The sequence below is a fragment of the Hippopotamus amphibius genome, chromosome 3, assembly GCF_030028045.1.
Source record: "Hippopotamus amphibius kiboko isolate mHipAmp2 chromosome 3, mHipAmp2.hap2, whole genome shotgun sequence".
NCBI classification, from domain to species: Eukaryota; Metazoa; Chordata; class Mammalia; order Artiodactyla; family Hippopotamidae; genus Hippopotamus; species Hippopotamus amphibius.
The window spans coordinates 160,507,717-160,527,696 of NC_080188.1; the positions used below are offsets into that span (position 1 = coordinate 160,507,717).

General features: G+C 42.7%; 1 protein-coding gene across 4 annotated transcripts; it reads right to left on the bottom strand.

Moving 5' to 3' along the window:
- Positions 1–495: 495 nt before the first annotated feature.
- On the bottom strand, positions 496–12,679 carry NEK2 (NIMA related kinase 2). Of its 4 annotated transcripts, none has more exons than XM_057727969.1 (9): positions 12,447–12,679; positions 11,257–11,474; positions 10,659–10,899; positions 8,388–8,470; positions 7,525–7,651; positions 6,174–6,480; positions 4,536–4,661; positions 3,815–3,904; positions 496–1,396 (listed from the first exon to the last, which is right to left on the bottom strand). In XM_057727969.1, the coding sequence occupies exons 1-9, from the start codon at positions 12,540–12,542 to the stop codon at positions 1,170–1,172; spliced, it is 1,515 nt and encodes a 504-aa protein (XP_057583952.1). In that variant the 5' UTR covers positions 12,543–12,679; the 3' UTR covers positions 496–1,169. The 4 variants fall into 4 exon arrangements, with proteins under 4 accessions (XP_057583952.1, XP_057583953.1, XP_057583954.1 ...); XM_057727970.1 differs by having other exon boundaries at positions 497–1,396; positions 6,261–6,480; XM_057727971.1 differs by lacking the exon at positions 3,815–3,904 and having other exon boundaries at positions 497–1,396.
- Between the last annotated feature and the right edge of the window lie 7,301 nt (positions 12,680–19,980).

A 19,980-nucleotide genomic window follows, 5' to 3' on the forward strand; every position in this document is an offset into this window, starting at 1 on the left:
TTCATTAAGCTAAAAGGATTCGCATTGCCAGGAAAACATCACATGAAAAATGTGATGGGCACAGCAAGGACTGCCAATTCATATTAAAAGTCAGACATAAAAATAAAATCCATCAAAACCAAAATAAGTTTCCTTCAAGGGTGGGGTATATTCCAACAAATGTCAGCTGAGATCAGGTCTCTCAAGAGTGGCACTCTGGCATTTAGTTGTGGGGGCTGTCCTGTGCACAGCAGGTTGTTTAGCAGCATCCCTGGCCTCTACCCACTAGATGCAAGTAGCACCCTCCCTCCAACCATAACAATTAAAAATATCTCCAGACATTGCAAATATACCCTGTGGGGCAAAACTGCCCCCAGTAAGAACCACTGGCTTAGATGGACGAATGAGATGGGTAGTAAAGTGCCCCTATAGCTCTTGGGAGCATCACATTCTCTTCCCTACCCGCCAATGCCTAAAAATCACACACAGATTCCCTCCAACTAAGATCAACAAACACAAGGACGTGAATATAGGAAAACTAAAGAATTCTTTTATTTAGTGAGAAAGGGGTAGGCAAATGACAGACAGCTCACATACTGTTAAACAGATTAAAAAGGAAAAAAGAGTAGAGACATCATAGTGATGAATTTTCACAGAAGGTGACAGATTTATACTACAGAGCAATGGGATATTTATGAGCGAGATGTCAAGGTATTAGTTACCAATCTATATCCAATTAGGTTTTCTCTAAGCTCAAGAACATTTAAAACCTCAGCCTTAAATCTTAACTATAGACATGGCAATTGTAAGCACACCACTTCAGTCCCTTAAAACTTCTCAGTAAGCGCTGCTCCTGGGTAAATATCTTTTCTTAATATTATTTCCCCCCCACATTTAGAACATAACATTCATGTTCCAGTAGTAATCACACACAGGATTAAAAACCCAACCAGCCAAGAAAGTGTTATTCTTTCTATGAAGGGTTCTTTACAAAAGAAAGAAAAATGAAAGGTGTGGACATTGGTACAACTGCTGCTCAAGAAGAGCAAGAGCAATCCCAAAATATCCTGCTTACTATAGAAAAGGCCCGGTTCGTGGCACCAAGCACACAGGCTACAGCAGTCGAATACCCATCTCGAAAGGGCTGGCGACATTAAATACTGCACACAGGTCTGTGTCTCCGGGCCAGGCTAGCGCATGCCCAGGATCTGTCTGCTCTTCAGCTGGTAAGTTTTTTCAATGTCTGACAAGGCTTGAGCGCGAAGCTGAGCAGCATGAAGCCTTTTTTTCAGGTCCTTGCACTTGGATTTGGAGGTGAGCTGACTCTCAGAATTCTCACTCCACATGACATTCTCTTTACTCTCCCCACTGAAATGAACCTTCTTCTTCATTATCGAGGAGGGAAGATCAAAAAGTTCTTTAGAAAGAAAAAAGAAAAAGATTTTTGAGTTACGTGAACAGGAGTTCAACTCCTCCATACTTATCAAACTTACCAAAATATCTACTCTGTCAGTTTGCATGTGAAATCTGGGTACCTCTCTTATTCTCTCTGGGATAGGAGTGTTAGACAAAATTCAACTTAGCAAATGTTAAAGATCTTACTGGCTTTATTCAACAATTCATGAACCGGGCAGCATCCTATCCAGAAGATAGAAAGGAGTTCCAAGGAGCTGTACAAAATGAAAAACTCTTATAGGCAGAAGGGGGCAGGATGAGGAAGTTACACCAGCAAAGAGGGGATTATCTGTGGCAAGACTGTAACATCTTCCTTTGGGGACAGCAGGGGTCTATCAGGCAGATGACCTCACTAGTGCTGACCAGGTGATTCCAGGTTGAATGGTTTAAGATTCCATTACTGGGAGAGGCTGAAACTGTCATTAAGTTAGGTATTAAGTCTTGATTTGGCGATGTTTGGTGACAAGTGACTCCATTTTGGACTTGTATCTTTTTTAACAGGTTAGGGGCATGAGGTTGGCAGAAATCAGTCAGCCTTGTAATCTGTAGCCAAAAATCAAGGAATATATGTTTTATTCCCTTAACAATCAACTTTCCCCTTAAGGTTAAATGCATTGAGGATTATGGGCCACAATATAAAACTTCTGGAAATCACTGTTATTTATGTCTATTCTTGAAAACAAGTGCCATTCTACCTAGAATACATTACTTCCAGAAAAGTATGGACGCAGAAGCTCTTTCTCATAGCAAGCACCTACAGTTTTGGCTAAATACTTAAGAATACATTTTAAAACAGCTTAACTGTCCAGAAACTTGTTTCAAAAAGAACCTAAGCAGGGATTTCCCCGCTGGTCCAGAGGTAAAGCATCCATCCTGCAATGCAGGGGACACGGGTTCAATCCCTGGTCGGGGAACTAAGATTCCCACATGCCATGGGGCAACTAAGCCCACGTGCCTCAACTAGAGAGCCCGCACATCTCAACTAGAGACCTGCGTGCTGCAAACTACAGAGCCCACGTGCTCTGGAGCCTGCGCGCCACAACCAAAGAAGAGAAAACCCACACGCCACAACTAGAGATGCCCACGTGCCACAGCAAAGATCCTGCATGCCTCAACTAAGACCCAACGCTGCCAAAAAAAATTTTTTTTAATTAAAAAAAATGCTTTTAATTAAAAACAAAAAGAACCACCTAAGCAAGATTCAGCATGGTAAAAGTAAATCGAGTTAACAGTGAGTGAACTGTACTTTTAACATGAAAAAAAAAATTCACTTAAAGTGGCTATACCATTAGGAACTGACAGAACTATTGGGGGTTGGGAACTTGCAGGTTTGAATTCTAGAACTTTTTGTTTTTCTTTTATGTTCATTTAAAGGAAATATGTTCAAATATTTACTGAGCTCACTGCATGGGCCATTGTGGACCAAACAAAGGCCTTGCTGTGGTAGGAGGAGACAGACCATGAACAAACAAACAAGTCCATGTGAGGAATATATGAGGGTGGTATGTGCTGTGGGGGAAAGTAACCCGGAGAAAGGGAGGTGCTGGGGGTGTCTGCAGTGGTGAAGCCTCATAATAAGGTGACTTCTGAGCAGAGGCCTGATGAAGTGAGGAAGAAGCCACGTGCCTACCTAGAGAAGAACATGCCAGGCCAAAGAAACGGAGAGGCCCTGAGGAGCAGGGAGGAGCAGGCGGCACAGAGAAAGGCTGCCCTCCGGTTGTCCCGACGTCCTATTTCATACACTGTTTCTGTGCAAAGCATTTTAGGAGATTGCTTTCAGGCCTCAACTCCAATGTTTCAAATTGATCCGTCTTTATTACCACGAATACCTGTACATTTGTAACCCAACAGTGTAAACTATAAATCCTACTAATGAGAGTTTTATAAGAAAGTGTTTTAAAAAAGAATTATTATTTCATTAAATAGAAGAACGAGCATTAGTATTCATTAAATAGACTAAGTAGAGCTTTTAAAAAGATGCTGCTGCTTACTGTGATGATTTATTTGTTTTTCTCATGTCTGAATTTTATAGCTCAAGGATGGGGAGAGGATATTTCCAACTGTCCTGTGTTCACAAGGGCACCCCCCTCCCCACTGCTTTGTTGCTTTTCTTGGGGCTCTGACATGCTCAGTACTTTAAAATATCTCCTGCCTGCACTGGACACCATTCCCACAGCTCATTTTAAGTCTTTGCCATGATTCATGTACAAGTAGATTCTTCTACCTACGTATCCTACAAAGTGAAACACATCACCCTTCTCCAGCTTTTCTCTCTTTGCTCAAAGACTCTCAGGGCAAGATGTAAATAAATTCTTTAACTGGAAGGCCCCAACAGGGCCTTCAATAATTCTCAGCAATGGGCTTGAGACACGAAACTCACCCAGATAAAAGTTCCTCCTCGCTCTATCACAGTAATCATGATTTAAGTCTAGTGTGTCTTTACGGAGGGCAGTGTAGAATCTAAGAAAAGCTGAAATAAATATTATAAAAATACTGAAATGGTAGATGGCAATATTGAGAAAAAAGATATTTACTTCCTCACTAGTTTCATTTATTTCCATCACTTTTTACAGAGCGTATGTAGAGATTAAGCAATCACATTTTGACATATGCATGTTTCAACTGGAACGGATCTTAGCAAAGATCCAAAAGTGACAGCCTGTTCTACACTTGGTTTATCATACCTTTTAAGCCATACTTTCTATGAAGGACGTGGCAAGTGTTAGCTGGTCATGCGACAAGGGTAAAATGCTAGGATTTTCACTTGAAAATGGAGAGAAATGTAGAGTTTGATAATATACCCAGAGAAAAATCTGAAAGGCATAGCATTTTTTTTAAATGACCTAATTTTTAAAAATAAGTATCAAATACTGAACACGTAGCTTGATAAAGTGAATAAAACTGAAGATGAAATCATCCTGACTTACTGCCTCACGTCTGTGATCCCAGTAAGTCAGTCATTGCTCAAACAGAATTCTTATCTCCACTGAAACACATATATTCAATTAACTCCATCATAAGATTCAAGACTCTGGAAACTTTAAGGGCTACGAAAGCCACCTTGTGGCACCAGCTTCTGCTGACGGAGCTGGTTCTCATACCTGGACTACCCGCCAGAGACAGGAACTTCTGGTCCTTCAGCAGGCTGTAGTTCTTCAACAGGCTTTCCGCTCTGGCCAGCTTGTTCTCTGCCAGTCTCTCACGAACACAAAGCTCACGTTCCTTCTCTTTAGAAACAGAATGGAATGAGAAAGAGATTAACAAGCAGCTCTGGGTATAAACAATTCACATTTGGTAATCTCACCGCTCTTCCTTATTGCTAACGCTAACAGCCTGACTTCTGATGAGTCATGTCTGTGAAGGGTTTCTTACCACATACTCCAGTCAACCCGACCGTTTCCGTTTCATAATGCAGTGTGTTAGCATGTCGTATGTTGTCTTAGGTTTTCTCCTAAGGACTGGCTCAAGCACAAGGACAAAGTCAGCTTCAACCTTTGGTTGTGATGTGTGGGAGTAACTCATGGGAAAACAAAGAGCTACTGCCATCCCTGTCCTCCAAGGCTGAGAAGGGGCAACAGTTCATTTTCTGGGTGTTACCCGGCCACACGGTACAAACCCTCCTCCCTCTGGGTGAATGACAGCACCCAAATAGAAGGGAAAAACCACAGCTCAGTTAGGTGGTACTTCTTTAGATCAGTAACAGAGGCAATTATTTACTCATGGCCCAGCATTCAGAGTTCAGATTTTAGCTGCTATGTGAAATTACAAAACATGGGGAAAGTTTTAAAAAAATGTTTTTGGTTGTTTTTTGTGGTTTTTTTGTTTTGTTTTGTTTTGCTTTTAAAAATTCCTTTGACAGAAGGGACAAAGGTTTTCAGGTAAGCACAAGCTGTACCTCCTACAGAGAGCATATCTCACAGTACTAGACAATTATCACTAGGAAGCAAAACATTAACAAATGCATTTGGATGCTTTATAAGTACATTTAAATAGAAAAACACTTATGAAGTCTGCACTGGCATAAAGCTGCAGAAGCTAGACTGGATGAGCCATGAGGCTGGAAGGAGACAGTCACAGCCCGTCTCTTATCCCTCGATGTCAAGATGCAGAGCTGCACTGCTGCTGCCACCTTGCGGAACCCCAAAAGCTGGGTAGCAGCTCTCACTTGAGTGGAGTAGACAGACTTTCAGACTGTTTTTGTGTTTTATTTGTGAATAGTCTTTTACATTTTTGTATGCTGAATATGGGCACCAAAGAACCTGTAAAAGTTATCTTTTTCAACTGAATGTGCACAAACGAAAGTTTGGAAAAGATCCCAAAAAAAAAAACAACTCAAAAACTCATTAGCACCAAGTCCATCAATACCCATCAGAATATTTAAGTATCTTGTACCCATATCCTCACTGGAATTGACCAAACACATCTAGTCTTACACACTGTGGGATTTCAGACCCTGGCTGTGTTGGAGCAGCACATCAGAAGGGAGAAACTATGGCAAATTCTAAGACCTTCTTTATAATGGGAAACCTTAGGGTCCTTATATTAAGAAAGATTAAAAAAAGAGTGACTCTACAGTACAGTGTGACGGCTACTGTGCTGGGCTGTCACAGTTAGGGCCCGACAATATGACAACAGCTGCTGATCTCAGAGAAAGAGGCTCAGCACGAAGGTGCAGCAAGCTTAATGTATGCATTTTGGTTTCACAAGTATTTATAAAAATATTCTAATAGAACATTGACCTGAGATCCTCTGTTCAGACAGATTTTCACACATATTGGAATAAGCTTCCTGGAGCTCTCTGTGCTTCGCCTGCCCCTCGGACTTACGCTCCAGGCTTTCTTCCCTTGCTTTGAGGGCTCGCTCCCGCTCCTGTAACTGGATTTCCTTCAGTTTCAGCTCACTCAGTACAGGGCTGGAGTCCTGCAACTTTTCTGGTTCTCCTAATCGCCGCCCTCTTCTCTCGGGATTTCTCCTTTGCTCCCCTGCAACCAAGTCTGCTATCAAAGGATTCTCAAGAATTTCTTCAACAGAAGGTCGATGGTAATCCTGGGAAAAAAACATTCAGTGTTACAGGCAGACTTCGTAATGGACCACTCATCCTAAAAGAGCAGTTACATTTAAAACAGCATATATTTCCAAGACAAAAGAAAAGGCTCCTTCACAGATGGGTCTTTTTTTTTTTTTTTTTCAGTTGTGCAGCATCATAGTTCAACATCTGTACACACCACAGAGTGATCACCACCACAAGTCCAGGTACCATCCATCACCATGCAACTGATTCCCTTCACCCATTTCACCCACCACCCCCCATCCCCCTACCACATGGATGGGTCTTAAAAACCTGAAAAATAAGTTCACTGGTGGCTTTAACTCATGAGGTTCTGGGTCTACAAAGTAATGCAGATTCTAACTTACCTTTGTTCCCCTTTTAACCTAAGAAGGCTCAATCCCCGTGCTGTGCTGGGTAGCATTGCTAGGGTCTGTTTCAGGGCATGTACTGCCCTTGCATCTCTAAACTACATTAAGCAGGATACTCTCTCTGACCTTCAATCCTGTTACTACACCGGTATCCTTCTCTTTGAACTCCCACAGCGTTTAAATCTATTCTTACATCAGCCTGATCCCTAGGACATCTCCCTCCCCATCCCAGGGCCAGATTTATTCTACATAATCTCTTTATTTCCCCTCTACTCTTTTGAGCCACCCCTCCCCCACCATTCCCATCTCTAATGATCTCTAATCTCTCAGAGCTACAGGCAGAGTAATAAGGCCTTATTATTCCTGGCCCCTTCCTGTACCACCTGCCACTTTGAGGCAGGCAAGGACAAGGGGACCTGAGGATTTAGATCCTTACTGCAACCCTTCCTTGCTACCAGCCATCTGTTAGCATGGCAGAGGGTGGGAGGAGACATAAAGAAAGCACAGAAGGCAGCCAGCAGTGTGGCAAAGATACATTTTCACTTGTGTTGACAGAGTAGATTTAGCTAAGGAAATATATTGAATGTTTCTTCAGTCTCATTGCTCCCCAAGAGCATACACTGCAAAATCTGAGAGACAGAAACATACAATGTATCATCTTATAAACTTTACCTTTAAATTTAACATCCTCGTAATAATGTCATTTAATTCATCAGAGTAACGGTATGGAATTCGTCTGAATTTGCCTTCTCTGATCTTCCCAGCTAGTTCTTTCTGGTTGAAAGCTGTAAATGGAGGCCTGGGGGAAAATTTTTTTAATGTCAAAATGAAAATGTATATTAAGAAGCAAATCAAAAGCAGAGTTTAAGGTCCAGTTTGTATTTATGTTTCCATTTTTGGGATCTTCTTCGGTAGTTAAGTTTCCCAGCCTTGGCACTACTGACACTTGGAGCCATATAGTTCCACTATGGGGACTGGCCTGTGTATCGTTAGTACGTTTTGCAGCGTCACCGACCTGTCTGTTAGATGCCAGTAGCTATCCCTAGTTGTGACAACTAAAATGTCTCCAGACATTGTCAAATGTCCCATGGGAGGCAAAAGTGGGGGGCAAATTCCCCTCCCCTGGTTGAGAACCACTGCTCTATAGAATAGTGTAGAAGGGAAAAAAATGAAAAGAAAAAAGGGAAAGAATCAGAGCTCTTTCCTGTCCCAATCCCCAGACTGCTTCTCTAGATCTTTATTTCATCTCTTCCACAGGCCTGACCTATGTGCTCTCCCCCTGAGCTGAGCTCAGTCTAACAGGGAAGCATCTAACCAGGTCAGAAGCTTGAACAAGTCTAGATCCAGCTTCAGGGGTTATATCATTAACTTGTAAATAATTTTTTTAACTTGTCCATCTACCTTAATTTTAATCCAAGGTATGATTCTTTCAGACTTGAATACACATGGATGCTCAAAAAGCTGAACCCAGTGAAAGATGACAAATCTCTCTAAGTGTAAACCTCAGACTAAAAATCTGTCTTCATCATACTTACATTAATGCACACAATTCATACAGCAAACAACCTAGTGACCAGATATCCGACTTCTCATTGTAGGACAGGCGATTCATTTGTTCCTTAAGAGGGTAAAAAAGGTAAGAAAGTAGGAGTTTAAAGTTTCTTTTGTTTTAGAACACACTCACAGACATAGAGAACAGACTTGTGCTTGCCAAGGGGGAGGGAAGGACTGGGAGTTTGGGACTGGCAGATGAGAACTTATATACAGAATGCATAAACAACAAGGTCCAACTTCATAGCACCGGGAATTATATTCAATATCTTGTGATAAACCATAATGGAAAAGAACAAAAAAAGAATGTATATATAGATATAACTGAATCACTTTGCTGTATAGCAGAAATTAACATAACATTGTAAATCAACTATACTCCAATAAAATAAATGTTTTGAAAAAAAGGTTTATTTTGTTTTAAAACTTATAAAATTACTCCTGGGACAAAAATGGAACCTTAAAGTTTGGTCATATTCACTCAAGAAAAAAAAGGGAAAAAAGTTTATATTATAAATATTTTATATCTATAACAAAAATTTCAAGTACAAAAGGCTGATTCCTCTTAGATCTTGTACTATAACAACAAAAAGATTGTACTTTCTACCTTATCTTCAAATTTATAATGGTAAAAAGGCAATGATCTTATCCTATACCTTTTGTCATATATAATTCATTCACTTATTTTTCATTCACATTTATTGTGTTACTATAGGCAAGGCACTGGCAAGTCAAAGGTGAACATGAGACACCTCTACCATCTACCCTCAAGGAATTCATAATCTAGAAACTCCATTTTAAAAGAACCAGAGAAAATTCTAGAATAACGTCTAGCCCACCTTTAAATAGACACAGACAAAAATGGCTAATTGAATCATTCATTTAGATATTTTTCCATTAGTTCATCGTATATACCACAGTAGTAACTAATATTCTCATTTCCTATTTTAATTGTCTGCCTTTCTTCCACACGTACAGTAACAACAGTTCACCATGGCTCTTATTCTCAACAGAGGACACAGAAGCAAGTACTGTACCAAAATCTTAGGAGGCTTCTTAGTATTTTTAAGTCCAACAGGTGAGTCTGGTACCACTTCCTGACAATCAATCCCTTAGGGAAGGCTGGACTGATCTAATTACAAGGGAGGAACAAAAGAACTGCACGGGTTTCAAATTTTCCAAGAACCACCTCTGGATAATTTTCCTTTATGTCAAAGGCTTTCTATTTGGAATCTGATCCAGTGAGAAAAGGACTCTGTTCTGGCCAGGTCTAATCTGAGTCAAAAACAAAATCACTAATTTACAAAGTTTTATACTGTAGTCAGATTGGTTAATATAACTAAAAAAGATGGAAAAAATTCTGGAAATGCTTGTGAACTGCTAAAAAAATAAATCTCTCTCCATCTTTATCTGTTCATCTTTTATGTACAACACATTGATGCTATCACTTACTGATTCAAGCTTTTCAAAAGTTACTAGAGAGCCATAAACAGTTCATACCCTTTGATCCAGTGATTTCATTTTGAGAGCTACACACCAAGGAAATAACCAAAAAAGAAGACAGAAAAATTCATACAAAGACATGGATAGCAGTGCTCCTTAGAATGGTGAGACATGTTGGAAACAAAATATCCAGCAATAGGGGAAACTGGGTAAATGGGTGGACTCTGCAGCTCCACTGTAGGAAAAGGCAACAAAGAAGAACAAGTAGGAAAAAGTTAACACTGCAAAAATATGTTGTCAGAAGTGAGTGAGCCTCCTGAGCCCTGAATTTCCATGCACAAGAATCATCTAGAGAGTCTGTTAAAATACAGAGTCCAGAATAAAAAGCAGTGGGGGACAAACAAAGAAAAAAAAAGTTGAGTGCAAAGACCTGTCCAGAGATCCAAATTCACTGGATTTGGGGCCCAGGACTCTGCATTTCAAACAATCACTCCAGATGAGTCCCAGCTGGTGTCCGAGACCTATGGCACTTTGGGAAGTGCTGCTTTTGAGAGCAGAGACAAAACCGATTTCATTTTTGTGATCCCAGAGCTTAGCACCTGGTAGTCATTCAATGAAAGCTTGACCTGTACTGCTAATACAGGAATTCAATGGTCTAGTAGTCCATTCGGAAAAATACACATTTAAAATAAAACAGTGCTGTTAATTCTTGGCTATTGGATATCACTAAGCAAACAAACAGCTCAATTTCCCTGCAGCTGAATGCTCAGCATTAAGATGTTTAAAAAGTCTCTAAATTATGAAATACTTACAGGAGACATGTAATAAGGTGTGCCAACAAATGTTTTTGCAAAACTCGTATCATGGTTTAATATTCTAGCTAGCCCAAAGTCTCCAAGCTTAACGTTTTGCTTGCCATCCAGGAACACATTGGCTGGTTTCAGATCCCGATGCAGCACAGTGTGACCACCATCACTTCGTCTGTGACATTCCTTTAGGGCCAGAGTCAACTGAGTCATCACTCGAAGAACAAACTCTTCATCCAAGTATTGTCTGAAATCAAAGCAGTTACGTAGCATATAACTTCTGAATAAAACCATTACAAAGATGGGATGATGTGAATTATCTAGTTTTCAAAGTGTACACATGGGGTAATAAATTATTTTGATATGAAACACGGGTGCTGACTTACCAGGGATTTTCTAAAGTACTGTGGACCCACCAAACAAACACAAGAAGACTCTTCCCCATTACTCTGGACAGGTCTTTGTACTCAACTTTTTTTTGTTTGTCCCCCACTGCTTTCTATTCTCGACTCTGCATTTTAACAGACTCTCTAGAGTATATATCCCTGATCCTAATACAGAATGTTTAACAGAAACAAAACTAGGCCTGTTTAAGAGATTTCACCTTTCTTTGGTTCCCTTTGAAATTACACTAGCCAGGTCCCCTCCTTCGCAATATTCCATTACAATGTACAGTGTTGTGTTGGTCCGGTCAATAATTCTATCATAGTACCGGACGATGTTTGGATGTTTCAGCTCACGAAGCAAATTCACTTCAGAAACAAGCATCTGTTTCTCTGCTTCTGTCATGGAGCCATAGTCAAGTTCTTTCCAAACTAAGATCTGAAACAAAAATTTCCAAGGTATAAATAAACTCATTATACTCAAAAACTTTAAAAACATTTTTAAAATTATTTCTGTAGTAAATAGATCATACAGTCACTATCATGTAATGTAGTTCAATGAACCTAAGAACCCCTAAGTTTATTTCCATAACCCCTTAATTTTTAAGCAGTAAAGGATGCAGCGGAGGGTGATGTGGTACATTAGGCCTCCCCCAACCCACGAACATCAGTTGCTTAGTGTAAGGTTGGTGAAAGGTACTCTGGTCAAAGCTGGGACAGAGGTGGTCAAAGTACCTCAGCATTCCAACAAGTCAAGGTATCCAAGGTAAGAGAACTTAGTAAAAGATCCTTCCATCAGAGTCAATTTCCTCTCCACTGTTTCTTACTGTGTAAAGTCTACCTGTACACCTTGGCTTCCCATGAATCCAATAATCCGAATAATGGGTATTTTAAAGGAATTCTAACTACAAGACATAAAAGTTCCAGGTTCTGATGGTCATGACTGAGAGGGCTATCTTCTCTAAAAATAGCTCAGGAGTGAACCTCTCACCAACGGAAAGCCCTTAGCAGGTCAAATTAGGAAAAAGGAAGAAAATGGAAGAGAAAGGAAAAAAGAGGGAAGAAAATATACACATACACACACACACATATATATAAATGTGCAGTCTCACGTAAATAGCAAAAGCGATGTTATGTATTTGACAATATTCTATTTGGCACACAGCATTAATTTTATTTACAAATTAAGAATAGATTCACAAATTAAAAAAAAGAAAAAGAACGCAATTTCCCATCCCTTAAGAGATCCAGGACAGACACAGACCTGGGGGAGATGGCGGCTCTTCTGAGCACCCTGCCTGCCAGACGCAGGGCCCCAGGCCCCTCGCTTCCCTTCCGCGGCAGAGGGCGCGCCCCCGGCAGCTTACGGAACCGCGGCAGGGGCGGAGACAGGGACCCGGCCCGCGCTCACCTTGCCGTCGCTCTTCCTCCGGATCTTCTGGCAGCGGCCGTAGGAGCCCGTGCCAATGGTGTACAGCACCTCGTAGTCCTCCGCCCGAGTCGGCATGGCCGGGCCCACGCAGAACGCCTGCAGGTCGCACAGCCGACGCGGAGCTGCAGCCGCCGACTTGGACACCTCAAACCACAGGGCCCGGCCGCCCCAGTCTCCAGCCCGGTTCAACCGTCGCGGGCTCCGGCCTCTCAGTCTATTGGCCCGCGGTGAGGCCGCTTCGCCTCTCTGATTGGCTAAGAAGAACACAGCACCCTGGGCATCTTGGGAAGAGTGTGTCGCTAGGCAACCGCGTCGGCGTCGGTGTCGCCGTCTGCTTCCGACCTCTAGGGAGAAAGGGGCGGAGCTAACACCAAAGGGAGGGCAGGGGACAGAAAGCTGCAGAGGCAGGCGGCTCCCCGCCACGCTGTTCCTCTGAGGTCGCCAAGGCAACCGAAGTCCAGAGACCTCTCTGTCGACCTTTTTGCGCGCTACCTCAACCAACTGCCTTCTGATCCTCGCACTTTGACCTCTCACACTACCCACTCTCTGCACGCTCCCTACTCTCTCAGGTTCCTGTACCTTGAGCCCTGGCAGGGTCACGCTAAAGCCTGGGTGAGAGCTGAGTACAGAGATGGAAGTACTGTCCCTCTCTGAAGAATGCGCGAGTGAGTGCTGACAGTGCCGCGGGACTGTGCCAAGCACTTTACATGTATTGTCTCGTTTATAAAGCAGAAATTAGTGTTATTTCCCATGAAGAAATGGAAGCACAGAAAGGTTATAGTATTTGCTTTAGGTCCAACAGCCAGGAAGAGAAGAATCAATGCAGAAACAGTGGATACTCATAGTAACGGTTTAAAGTTTACACATGACTTTAGGATGTAGTCATCATAGACTATATTTTTGAACACCAAACTTGGAGGCCTGTTTAACATGCAGAGGATGTGTACAAAACCTCAAGGTGGAGTATGGAAGTCCCTGATGTTTTGGAATACCCAGGAGAATATTGTGGCTCTAAGGCAGAGACAGTCAGGTTTACCTTTAAGACTCCTACAAAAAATTTTTTTATTAGAAAAGTCTACCAAGTAGGTTATCTCAGGTGCCAAACACATAAGTAATTGACAGTACTTCTTGGAATGCAGCCTCTTCTGGGCATGCACAGAAACTAGCATTTTTCAGCTCACCCAGCCAGATGGAACAGTCCCGCTTTTTCTTGGGACAGGGGACCTGGAGGCCCCCATTCCAAAGATGGATGAAGGAAATTGTACTTTACAAGAAGGCTAATAATTTAGCAATGCATAAACAGGTCAATTTTCCTTAAATATCTGTTCAGCATGGGATTGAAAGTAACTTGATTTCCTATTAATAAGAATTAAAACCCTCTTTATGTTAAAAATAAGGAATTTATTACATGCACTGAATATAACATAATTGGAATTGCCAGCTGGGAGATTTTTAAAGTAACATTCAAGGGCATTCTCTTACCTCAAGGGAGTGGAAGCAGTTTAGGTTTCAAAAGTTATGTAAGGAGCCACAAGTGGCTGAGTTAATTGGCTTTATATTTCTTATTTTAGTACCTCTTAAAGACTGACATCCCTGGAGCTCTTTTGCTGGCCTGTCTCAAATCCAATCCTGCACCTCTCTCTAGCCATTCTTTTTTTTTTTTTTTTTGGTTGTGATGATTAAATTATTTATTTTCTGAAAAAGCCCTTATAAAAGTGCTTAATAAATATTATTAATTATCACCCTTATTAAGGTACCTGAAACTTACTTAAAGTCTCTGGCCATTCTTATGCTCTGATGCTTTGCTCCAATTCCTCAAACCCGGTGCACTTTCTCAGGTCCCTTCTACCACCACCTTTGCACCTGAACTCCATTCGTCTGGAATACTGTGCATCCCACTCCCTTACCACGCCCCTACCCCTGATCGTGCCTGTCTAGAGGACACAGCTTGTCTTTCAAGACTCAATGCCAACTTTCTCTCCTGTATTCTGGGAAGCCTTTCCTAGCCTCCTCTAAGCAATTCCTCCATCGACAGTGTTCATAAACCCCTTTGTACATAAATCCACCTTAACTTGTTATTTATCATTATTTGTTTACATGGATCTCACAGTAGCTCAACTGCAAGTTCCTTGTAGCCAGCATAAGCCCTGTAATAAAAGAGGCATGCAAAAAATCTTTGCTAAATGGAAATATGAGAAAGCCGCTTATTAATAATCATGTAAGAATTTGGATGAGCCCTCAAGTACTCATGTTTCAATAGCCTCCAGCCCTGTGGCAGAGACTAAATACTGGGTAAAGAGCCATCCCAGTGGTATGGAGAGTGGCTCCTAGGCACATATATTCATTCAGTAAATATTTATTGAGCACTTTTTATATACCAGATATAATGATAGGCATTAATATGCTGGGTGTTCATTTAAAAAGAGACAAAGATGACAAAGAGTGACATGAGTATGGCATGACAAGCCCTAAAAATAGGTCAAAGTTAGTCCATATCATTGTGTGGGAGTGAGGGGCAGGATAGCCTGGCAGAGACCACTAGACACTGAGTAGAAAGAGACATTGGTGGCTAAGGAACATGTGGAGGTTGATCAGGCACACTTTAGAGGAAATAGCCCTCCCCCCTTCACTTCCTCCCTCCTTCCTTCAAATTCCACCCATCCTATAAGACTCAGCTGAAGCCCAGTTTTTTCCCTGAAAATTGTCCCTGGCTGCCTTCAACCCACGGTGACCTCCTAAAAGAGCAATTAACTGTGTTCTTTACTTGTTTAGAATGGGCCATCTAATAGTCTGCATTACTAGCTGCTCATGTCTATCTATCTTATCTGACCTACTAAATAGAAAACTTATCCTTCAACAAAGATAAATCGAGGCCCCTCCAGGTGCTGAAGATACCCCAGTGAGTGGAACTGATGTGCAGTCTTGGAGGTGAAGAGAGTAGAGGTACCAAAGTAGACAGAGAAATGCAACCATTACAAATTCTGCTAAGAATTAAGAAAACAAAGAACTGAGACAGAAACGGAGACGATTATACTGAAAGAGAGAATAAGAGATGACCAGCTCCATGAGGGTGGGGCCAAAGCTTGAACTTGTCTATAACCAAGCTCCAGCACCCAGGGTCTGATTCACTGTCTTCACAATTTTCTTGCTAAATATGCTCATTATTGTCAGTTTTAATTCAAATTTGGTGAAATCTCAAATAAAGAGATTATTTACACTATGTCTATGTGCTCTGCTCACAAGTGCTCTACAGGTGTTCCCAAAGACACCAACTAATTTTTTAAATTAATGGATTTTATTTTGGGCTGCATCAGGTCTTAGTTGCAGCACATGGGCTCTTCATTGCAGCGTGCAGGCTTCTCTCTAATTGTGGCATGTGGGCTCTGTAGTTGTGGCACACGAGCTCTCTAGTTGTGGCTCACGTGCTCAGTGGTTGCGGTACACAGGCTTAGTTGCCCCAGGGCATGTGGGATCTTAGTTCCCCGACCAGGGGGTCAAACCCATATTCGCTGCATTGGAAGGCAGATTCTTAACCACTGGAACACTAGGGAAAGTCCCATCAACTAATTTTTAAAAGAAGCTCCTTGGAAGACTAATGGGCACCTCCAACTTAACGTGTCCAAAATCAAACTCTTGAGCTTTGCCCCATATTTGTTCTACTCACAGTTTTCTTCGTCTTCAGTAACTAATGCAGGTGATTTTGTTGTTGTTTGTTTTGTTCACTGCAGTATCTCCAGCACCTAAAACATGCCTGGAACATAGCAGGCACTCAGTTGGCATTTGCGCATTGAAGGAATGTACCAGCGAAGGAACAAACAAGGGAGCCATCGTACTCCATTGCCCTCTGCGTCCCTTTATATGTTACATTAAAGACCCACTAGAGGGCTGTATATCACTGCATGATAAACGAGGAGTCAGTAGTCTGCACCAGTCCAGCCGCAGGCCTGTCCTGACACAACACTCTGAGATTTGCATATTGAGTGTTTCACATCTCAGACAAGGAATTTTGTGTGTCTTATCTCCACAATTACTTGGAACCATTTGAAGTCAGGGATTATGGAAATTCTTTACAGTGCTTAATAGATATTTCTAGAAATAAAAAGAGAGAGATTCTTTGTTTAGAAAGAGTAGAAGCTAAAAGATGTTAAAGAAAGGTGCACGACATAGTATGTGCTCAATAAGGAACTATGTTGTAGAAGAAAGAATGAGGCATTATGGAGATTGACCCTAATAGCAACCCACCACTTGATATAAGCTGAAGGACAAGGTGAAGCTAAGAGACACCTTTGGATTTATTGGCAGACAGCTGATGGATGAGTATGATAAGAAGAAATTTATCTTTGAAACCACATTGTGGTTAGTTCTGAGCTCTATCACATTTTAAAGAAGGAATAGTGTCATGCTTGCACCCAAGGGTACAAGTTAGGGGAAGGCTGACTTCTGTTCAGTATAAGGATAAACTTTCAGACAAAGAGAGCCATCCACAAATTTACATGTTTTTTTATAATATCTGTATATTCAAGATATATTTTATCAAATCTCTAAGAATGTTGATAATATAAATTGGTCAAGAAGAATGTTAAAACAAATCACAGATTCTGAAGCCATAATGTGTATCTAAGGGACTTTAGGAGCTTTTAGAGAACACTTCTAATTTTCCCTTCAGGGGGCAGCACAGTGAAATTGTAGGAGCAGTAGGCGTGCGGTTTAGGAAGCCAGGTTGGTCTAGTTCTGTTCTGATGAACTGTATGACCTCGGGAGTCCACTTCACCCCTCTGTAAAATGAGGGTATTAAACTACATGACCTTTAATGACTCTTCCAGCTTCACATGTTATGATTCTTTCCCTTCTTCCTGAAAACTCACCAGAACTGCTATCAGAGGCAGAACACTGGGCTGCTTAGCCCTTGATTTGACCCCAGATGACAGTTTTTATTAAGAAGCTACGTCTACATTAGCTTTCTCAACATCCTCTTCATTCTTGACTTTTATGAGCAATATTGATTGAGTGACAGACACAGGGACAGATGCTGGAGATAGAAAGATAAAAGATCAGCCCTTGACCTCATAAAGGTATCCCTGGAAAGGTGAGACAGGTATAAATCCCTATTCAGTGTGATAATCTCTCTGAAAGAGTTTTGCCTAAATGTCAAGGGAACCCAGAGGGAGAAGCCAGGCTCTGATAGGGATGGTGGGGAGTGCAGGTCAGGGCCAATGTTCCTGGGGGAGGCAACCTCTGAACTACATCTAAGGGATGAGTTCGAATTTGGAGAGAAGGGACTGTGGGTAAAACATGAAGGCATGCAGGGGCCTGCAGGTTGGTGGACCAAAGGGTGAAGCTGGTTACCTTGTGAGACAGGCAGTTAGACAGGTGAGCAGGACAACTCAGGAGGTGAGGCAATCTTCTGAAGGTGATGGAGTCCCAGTGGAAGCTTTGAGCAGACGAATATTATCAGACGGTGCTCTAGAAAGATCACCCCAGTAACAAGACAGGGAATGAACATGGAAGGGCAGGAGTATGGTGTGGGAGGTTATGGTGGCAACCCAGGAGGAAATGATACTGGCTGCACTAAGGCCATGGAGAAGAAGGAGGGAGTCTAGAACCATTTGGGAGGTAGATTAGATGAGATGCAGTGAGCAACCGTTTGTAGGGGAAGTCAGAAGGACAGCTCCTGGCTTGAGTGGCCAGATGGATGGCAGTGTCCTCTGCTGCAGGAGATGATCCTGGAGGAGGAGCAGGCTGGGGTGGGGGACACTGGGAGCATGTTGAGCCCACAGGCCTATGGGGGGACTGGCCAGTGGGCAGTTGGATACAGAGTCTTAACAGAGTGGTTTAGGCTGGAGCCGGAGAGCTGGGAGTAGGTGGTGACAGAAGCCAGGTGTAGGGATGAATATACCCCAAGAGTGGTAGAGTGAGAGAGCAAATGGGAAGGGAGCCTGGAGTTTATATTGGGCTGAAAAGGAAGAAGAGACAACAAAAGAGACCAAGAAACATGACCAAAGAGATAGGAGACAATATGGAAATAATTTCTAACCCAGATTCCAATAGAAGAGATGGTTTTAAGAACGTGGAAATGACTGATGTTGCAGAAAGAGCACATAAGGCAAGGAAAGAAATGAAAACACTGGATGTGGTCATTTGGAGAGTACAGGTGACCTCCCTAAGAGCATTTACAAGTCGAATGGGGCAGAGATCAGCCTCTGGTCTGCAGGGCTGCAGCTGGACCAGATTGGGGTTGGGGGGGTGTAGACAGAGTGTGTGTGTGGACAGCCCCGCGCAGCCTTCCAGAGCAGCAGCAGGCCTGGCCTTTCTGCCTGTTTGCACCTTGGTCCTGTGTCCCTGGAGAATGAGTGACCTGTCCCAGAGGCATTTCTGCCCTCATCGTCACCACTTCCATGACACCAGCTTGCAGCTGACGTCACATAGCACACTCACGACATGTCACCCAGAGGAGCGAGTGGTTCTTCACAGCAAGCACCTGCCCCAGGTTCCCAGCTGGTGCCAGCCACTGCCAAGGCGGTGGCCACAGCGACTAGAAGGCAACCCACGGAGACCTTGGGAGAGGCTGCATTTGCTTAGCGAGGAGGCTTTGGAAAGAAGTCAGAGGAGGAACTTTCCTTTTGACTTTCAGGAGGCAGAACCAAAAGGCACTGGCTTAGGCTGTTCCACCATCAGGGCCCACGCTGAGCTCCCAAGTGCCTCCAATTAGCAGCAGGCGAGTCTGGATTCAGTCGGAAGAGTCCCAAGCCCTTTGTGTTGTTTTTCTGTGCTAATCCTTTAACAAAGCCCAGCTAGAGAGCCACCTCCGTGCTGCTGCCTTTCATCAGGGAAGATGCCCCAGGGCAGAGGCAGAAAGGAAAGCCTGTAGCAACAGCCTGGTCACTGAACTCAGGTCCAGCACGGGCTAAAGCCTGTCTCACTCCATCTCATAAGTGCCCATGGGGAATTTACAAACGAGGAGCTGGAGGCAGAAAGATGTTAAATAATTGACTCAGGGACTTCCCTGGTGGCGCAGGGGTTAAGAATCCTCCTGCCAGTGCAAGGAACACGGGTTCGATCCCTGGTCCGGGAAGATCCCACATGCCATGGAGCAACTAAGCCCGTGCACCACAACTACTGAGCCCGCATGCCTGGAGCCTGTGCTCTGCAACAAGAGAAGACACCACAATGAGAAGCCTATGCACCACAACAAGAGTAGCCCCCACTCTCTGCAATTAGAGAAAGCCCGGGTGCAGCAACAAAGACCCAACGCAGCTAATAAATAAATAAATAAATTTAAAATAATAATAATAATTGACTCAGGGTGCTGAGTGGCAGATACAAACTGAAGGCTGGGTGGCGTCCAGTACGGGACCCAGAATCTTGACAGCTAGTTTGTATGGCTTGTCTGGTCTTGTCTAACGGGAGGAGGATTTTCAAACAGCAGTGCAACCACCCAACATCTACTTTAGGTTCTGTTTTAGCAGCTGTGCCTGGAGGCCTGGCATTTGCCTGCTGATCAGACTTCCCCACC

Excerpts from the sequence above, each read along its gene's own strand:
- NEK2 (XM_057727969.1), bottom strand. The coding sequence starts at position 12,542 with ATGCCGACTCGGGCGGAGGACTACGAGGTGCTGTACACCATTGGCACG. Across the intron at positions 8,471-10,658 it reads CACCTTATTACATGTCTCCT|GAACAAATGAATCGCCTGTC; the intron begins GTAAGTATTTCA and ends TACCCTCTTAAG. Across the intron at positions 7,652-8,387 it reads TATGAATTGTGTGCATTAAT|GCCTCCATTTACAGCTTTCA; the intron begins GTAAGTATGATG and ends ATTTTCCCCCAG.